Here is a 7500-nt window from a genome sequence, read left to right as displayed (position 1 = left end):
AGGTAGAAAGTCATTGCTTGCACACATTATTATGGTTTTGAAGTTGTTTTAACCATTTTGTTCCAAGAATCTTTACCACAGTTCAGTGTTGGACAATGTGCCTCCCTTTCAGAGATAAACTTATATTGATTTGGTGTTTGGAAAGTACTTTTGGCAATTTTTTTTTTTTGGGAGGTTTAAGATGAATATAAGGAATCTTGAAATGCCTTTGATAGTTTTAAAAATACCTTAAGGATTTTTTAAAAGGTATATTAAGATAACTTCAGTGAGATCCTATTGAAAGCCCTTATAAACATTTATGAAAGTTGTGAGTTGTAAAAAGGCCTTTAACCCATTGCGTACGGGTGTCATGACATACGTGACGTAGGAGCTTTGGCCTGACGACGGGCGTCATGACGTACACGACGTTCGGGGATTTTGGCTCACTGTGCTATTTTACTTTGCTATGAAAAAGGAATGAGTGATGATGGCTACTGCAGTCCTAATTACTATAATTACCGTAATATCGTGCAAGCTTAACGTCCAAAACCTAGATGGCACCACTTTTTCCTAGCACCAGCAGGTGAGAGAGCCTTGAATGGCACCTATCCACGGTCTCTAGTAAGCACTGTCTCTATAGAGCGATGGCACACACTAAGTTGATGAACCCTTGCTCAAAACTACCGCCGATGAAGGATGTGCAGGCAGAACGAGAAGAGGAAGGTGACTCAATCCATACCCAGTGTCTAAAATGTGCTCCTGTGCCAATATGGATGCCTTTCACTGTGGCACTCACAGTCACAAGCACAGATTGCATTCCTCTTCCCTACCTCTTCTTGTTATATTTATTGTAGGTGGTTATATGTTTCGTATTCGTTCATGACAGCACAAAAATACGAAAAAATAAAGTTGCCTTTTGTCCTCCCATAAAACAGCAATTCTTCTATCACATTGAGTATAAAGAAAATAATGAGCTAATATGGATAATATACTACAATTTTAGTCAACTGCAGCACTGATAGAGCCTGTCATATGGCACATATATGTCTCTAAACTCAATAAAACACACAAAAAAATAAAACACAAAAACCGCTCTAGTTTTACAATGAATGACTGAAAGAGAGTGGGATGCTTCAAATTATATTGCTTCAAGCGGTCTCTCTCTAAAATAAAGCCTATCCTGGAGGCTGGCAAATTTATCTCCGTCTGCAATGGGTTAATGATGGTTTGGAGATTCTAAAAATATTTTTACAGTTTCAACTCTGATCAAATAGTTTATACATAAGCTTAGTTTTTTGTTGGTATGAATTAAAAGATAGTGTATGACTTTCTTCTGAATAACAGATTGAAGAACATAGTATGCTTGTTCTTCAGATTTTGAAAACAAATCCCTATACAAACTCCTAAAAATCTATTTGGTTATTTTAATAAAAATCAAGACTTGTGGACAACTGCTGTACACATTAGAATAGTAAGTTCTTGTATTTTTTCTCTAGTTTGCGCATTCTCAAAAAAAAACTTAACCTTCAGAGCTGGAGCGGATGGCCCAGGTCTACAGCCAGCCACCCCCAGAGATCAAGGTATCGGCCGCGGAGAGCAATGGAGGCACGCGCTATGGCTCGGTGTCTTCGACCCTCGGCAGCCTCGGAGCTGGCACTGATTACAGCCCCCTCAATGACTCCTCCACGTCCAATCCAGCAAGGGGTGTTTTTGCTCACACGATCACAGCCGACAGAATACGCAGGAAACTCAAGTGAGTGGGTTGGTCTAGGGTCTGGGTTGTGTGTTTTTACTTGCTAAGTTTATTATGTATATATTTATTTATTATTTATTGTTTGAAAAATTTTCTTGCTTTCATTTATCATTCCTCATTTCTTTTCATTAAAAGACAACAAAAAATGTTGAAAAAGGAACAGGGTAGGCATGAAAGGGTAGATAAATGAGTAAGTAGTTAAGCCATGAGTAAATGAGTGATTTATTCAGTGTTAGAAGCAGCAGGTAGGCTAATGAATAAGCTATTGAATGCATGAGTCTATGAATAGGTGTGTAAGTGAGCGATTCATTGACTAAATGGTGAGTGACCTAGTTAATAACTCTTGCAATCTTTGACAGATTCTTCTTCATGAATCCCATGGAAAAGTGGCACGCTCGGCGTAGGTTTCCCTGGAAGTTGATGCTGCAGGTTTTCAAGATTTTTGTTGTCACAGCACAGGTGAGAAACCCTTTATGGAGGACGAGATTGCGAGTTTGGAACGGTGGTGGATGGAGGTTAGAGCAGGTGGCTGATGGGAGCATTTGGTCTTAATCCATTTGGGGCAGGATGATATTTGTCTAATGCTGCTCCCTCTGGGAAGAGAACAAAAGCTCACAGCTCTCTGGTCAGAGATCTCTGGCGTGCTCCCACGCTGTGCCTGTCATGCACTTTTCACCTGCCTGATTCTATGGGGTGATAGGAGGTGGTTTTTGTAATTTTGTTACATTGCTTTGACAAGTTAAGATAAATGTGTATATACAAATGTAACTGCAATGAGTATATTAATACAGAACTATGTATATACTCATGCCCTTATAAGATGATGATAGGATGTCATTCAGCTGGAGTGAAATCTTATGACGTGATAACACATCACCCGTCGCGAGTAGGTTTAATATGTTGTGCTTAGATCTATTTATATAGAGCTTGCCAGGAGAATAGACTTGGTTTTATTGATTGGTTGACCAATATTACTGAACTGATAGATGGACAGTCTCTCCATCTAAAGGACTGATATACTGGTGCATGGACTTCTTGAATGATTGACTGCCCAGCTAACTGGCAGACACATGAACTCATTGATGAATTAATTCTCCATCTTAGTGCTTGGCAGACACATTCATGGACTATTGATTGACTATGGACTACTGAGAATCTTTGAATAATTCATTGTAAGTGAATTACATGTGTGATATTCAAAATAACAATTTGTTTGTATTCTCTGACCTTCCTGCCGTTTTGCTGTAGCTATTCTATTCACTACCCCAAAACAGCCTCAGCTTTAGCACCATTTTATGTTAATTTGAATATTACCCTTCCATTTCCATTTAACCCATTGGAGCCGGTTGACGTGATGACAAGTTTTGTGGCTTTTGCGTCAGACGCCTGGGACGAGATACGAAGGCAAGCCCAGCGCTTGGGTTGAGCTAGCGGGCAGCCCAGGCTCATGGCTTGTGGGTCTGAGAATCTTGAGACGTTAGGCTTATGTGTTCGAGAACCCTGGTATTGCGACCATGCAAAGCCGGAACGGCCCCGGCGTGAATGGGTTAACCCATTCGTGCCGGTTTACTTATTAACACGTTCAGTGGTTTTTGGGTCAGACGCCAGTGACGAGATATTTGGTCAAGGCCATGCACCGGGTGAGCGGGTGTACAGTGCTTGCTCGCGGATGGTGCGGCCAAGAATCCCAAGGCTTATGCGTTGAAAAACCCCGGCATTCTGACCATTTAGAGCCAGAATAGCCGCGGCGTGAATGGGTTAATAAGTTATGAATATACCTTTCAATTATACTTACAGATCTAGATCTCTTTTTATATACTTGATATGAGAAAAAAAGCATCTTGTTTATTTGTATGCAATCTGAATAGTGTGTTTGATGCAAGCTTATTTTTAGTGTACTTACATTGCATAGTATTGGTGCAAATCAACATCTTTGGGATTTGTATAAAAAATTATATCTTTGTTATCTACAAATATATTACTGAAGTAGTAGTATGAATGAATATTGAATTACAAATAACTAACAAAATCATGATATGCTAATGTATGACCAATCACTAGCCAGTAGTGTGCAGGTACCACATAAATTGGTCAGATCAGTTCTAAAGTACAAGAGAAAAAACTCATTTGAAACAAGACTTACTATTTATATATACAATGAAATATTACTTCAGCTTATTACTGTGCAGTGTACTTAATGTTTGCAAAAAGTTGCAAGTTGACAATGAAAAAGTAACTAAAATTACCATTTGGTTTACAGCAAACAAAATAGTTGTCATTTTGATGTTCTCAGGGACAATGTTTTCCTGTCCACTACAAGTTCATTTTTCAAGGGTAACGGAATACACAAACTTCAGGTTTTCCGTAATAGAATAGGCTAAGATAGGAGAGGAAAATAAGCCAAGAAGAATTATTTGAAGGGTTCATAGGCATGTCATTACCAATTGAAATTTATTGTTTGAGTTCATTGAGAAGGTTTAGCTAATTTTTCTGAGGAAATATTTGTTATTCTTCTTGGTCCACAATTACCTCAGAGTTGGGGTTCATATTGTTCCATTTTTTGCACAGTGTGTTCCCCACTTTTCAGTCTGTTACTCAAAAAGTTACATGTAAAAAAATCAGTTGAATTTTCAGTTTCAATAAATATAGAAACCAAAATTAAAGATTTACCAAAACCTGGTCCAAATTACCCTGATCAAGGTTCTTGTAAAGTATGCGTAGAAAATAGCCAGGCTAAAAAAAACAACTCTAATTGATTTCCACCCCTCCCCCTAGTTGTGCCTGTTCGCCCAGCAGCGCTACAACCATGTCAACTACTTATGGGACACCAAGATCTCCTTCTCGCATCTGTTCATTAAGGGATGGGACACGACGCGGGAGATCCAGGTGTACCCCCCAGCTGATGGCCCTCTGGCAGTCTATAAGAAGGCAACATTCTTTGAGTACTTGGATTACGCTGTGACGACGGTAAGAGTCAAATATGAATAAGGAGGAATGTGTGAGTCGGTGTGTGAGTGTGTGTATGTTTGAGTCATTGTATGTGTAAGTGTGTTTGTGTTTGAGATTGTTTTTGTGTTTTGTTTTTTGTTTTTGGATAGAAATGAGAGTCATGGGGGTGTGTTATTCTTGAGATGATTATGTATGAGGCCAATAAAAAAAAGAAAATAGAAATTGCAAATTCTCCTTTCTTTTTAAAAGCTTTTCATTACTTTTCAAATTGCAGTATGCACACATCCAAGAGACAGCTATTGGAACCTATACTTATGAGCACAAGAATGGATCCATTATCCCTCCAGTTCTCTGTGTGTCGCAGTACAAGAAAGGTGAAGCCTTTGTAGACAACAACACTTACATTCTAGACGACAACATTACCCAATGTGAGTAGTACTGTTTGTGAATTCAGTATTTATCATTTAAAGTTATTTTGTGATAGGAGGTTGAGAGGAGGAGGATAACGATGTTTTCAAAATTGTCTTGTCAATAAAGACTATTATATGTTTATCATGATTATTATTTTTTTTAGTTTCTCTTAGGAAATGCCACTGTATGATATATGAAAAGCTCAATCACTTCAACAGTGTTAAGTTAGGGAAAGCTGCAAAATTCAGTAATGAAGGATGTGGAATTCAAAATCGTATTCACACTATAACTCATCCATGGTTTATTTTCCTCTCTCTCAGCATGCATAGACATCCCTCTCTCCGAGGCCAATGCTACTGACTGGTCTACAAAAGCGTTCATGGAGAAGAAGAACTTCACCTTCAACTTCGACCTGCTCCTCAACACTGAATTTACCTTTCAACTGCGCACCATCAAGCTACGTGTCAATTTGCCCTTTGACACCCCAGAGTGCTATCGACTGACAGGGAAGGCGAGTCTATTGTGCCTTTGCTTGTAGAATACTCTGGTGATGCAGTGATCTGTTGGGATGAGCAATTTGATGTATTTGGTTTTGTCTCTTTTTGTTTTTTGTAATTGTAATACACACACACACACACACACACACACACACACACACACACACACACACACACACACACACACACACACACACACACACACACACACACACACACACACACACACACACACACACACACACACACACACACACACACACACACACTAAGACACACACACACACACACTAAGACACACACACACACACACTAAGACACACACACACACACACACTAAGACACACACACACACACACACTAAGACACACACACACACACACACACTAAGACACACACACACACACACACACACACACACACACACACACACACACACACACACACACACACACACACACACACACACACACACACACACTAAGACACACACACACACACACACACACTAAGACACACACACACACACTAAGACACACACACACACACACACACACACACACACACACACACACACACACACACACACACACACACACACACACACACACACACACACACACACACACACACACACAAAGACACGGATACACACCCTAAGACACACACTAACACTAACATATGCACAGACATAATAAAAAAAATAGTTGGCTATAATCCTCCCATCTCCCTGCAGGTGGTGTTTAACAACCACGACCATGACGGGCAGATCCTGGTTGAGTTGGATGTAGGTGCAAGGGTCCTAGAATGCACTGGTTTTGTCAATCTGGCGTCAGAGTCGAGAACACTTAAGGTGAGGGTTTGATTTGTGTCAGTTGTTGAGTATATATATATTTTTTATTGTGTTTGTTGGATTTATTTATTTATTTATTTATTTGTATTTTAGTTAATTTTGTAGATAAAACATTTTGGTCTTAGTATGAAGACATGTAATTGTGTGACTTCCCCATGAAAAATGCTTTTGATTATTTGTCATTTTTAACCCATCTGAATTATAACGCTGTTTTTGCTGCAGGTTTGGCGAGCAGTGATCAACGTTGCCAGCATTGTCATCTGTATCACATCGTTATGTATGTGCATCAGGGCTATTTATAGAGCACAGATCCTGAAGAAGGTGATTTTTTTTCTTTTTCTGTAAAGCAAGAAAAATATTTTTGATATGGGACAAGTCATTTTACTCATTCATATTACCAGCAGTGAATTCTTATGAAATACTTTTTAATTCATTTTTTTTATGCATTTATTATTCTTATTCATTCATTCATTCATTCTTTCATTCATTTTAGGCCACAATAGTTTTCTTCCAACGGTACTTTGGCAAAGAGCTGAGCCTGGAGGAGCGGATGGAGTTCGTCAACTTCTGGTACATCCTCATCTGCATCAACGACATCCTCATCATCATGGGCTCCTTCCTGAAGATCGGACTGGAGAGCAAGGTAAGCTTTTTGCAAATATTGCCTTTTTTTATATCAGTTGTATATCTTTATTTGTTTATTTTTTGAAGAATATTTTGGTGATATGTTATTGTGATAGTTAGTTTTTAGAATATAGATATAATCTTAATCTCTTGTATATATTTATTTTTTTATTTTTTTTTATTTAGACACATGACTTTGGTGGTACTCTTATCTAATGAACTTGGATTTTGGGAATTATCTGAACTTCATTTCACTGAAGTTTGTAAAACTGCTTTTTACTTTCAGAAATTTTCCTAATATTTTGAATATCTATTTAGAACATTAAGAAATGGACATATGTTTGCATGCACATAACTAAATATTGATAATGTTATGTGTAATATAAAGCTAAATAAAGATTCACTTGGAGAATATTTACAAATGAGACCTAATA

The 7500-nt window shown here is 38.4% G+C and overlaps 1 protein-coding gene across 8 annotated transcripts in view; it reads left to right on the top strand.

Moving 5' to 3' along the window:
- The window catches only part of LOC122248878 (mucolipin-3), a 34838-nt gene that overhangs the window by 13033 nt on the left and 14305 nt on the right, over nt 1–7500 (top strand). For all 8 annotated transcript variants that reach the window (XM_043009232.2, XM_043009229.2, XM_043009233.2 and 5 more), the window contains exons 2-9: nt 1510–1732; nt 2092–2191; nt 4508–4699; nt 4956–5109; nt 5413–5603; nt 6326–6442; nt 6665–6763; nt 6936–7085. In XM_043009232.2, coding sequence (XP_042865166.1) covers nt 1510–1732; nt 2092–2191; nt 4508–4699; nt 4956–5109; nt 5413–5603; nt 6326–6442; nt 6665–6763; nt 6936–7085 — 1226 coding nt within the window. The remainder of the gene's footprint in view (nt 1–1509; nt 1733–2091; nt 2192–4507; nt 4700–4955; nt 5110–5412; nt 5604–6325; nt 6443–6664; nt 6764–6935; nt 7086–7500) is intronic.

The sequence above is a fragment of the Penaeus japonicus genome, unplaced genomic scaffold (assembly GCF_977035675.1).
Source record: "Penaeus japonicus unplaced genomic scaffold, GWHDUDI00000001_assembly GWHDUDI00000025, whole genome shotgun sequence".
Classification (NCBI taxonomy): domain Eukaryota; kingdom Metazoa; phylum Arthropoda; class Malacostraca; order Decapoda; family Penaeidae; genus Penaeus; species Penaeus japonicus.
Note: the sequence above shows the minus strand (reverse complement) of the source record. Positions and strands in the feature narration are given on the sequence as shown.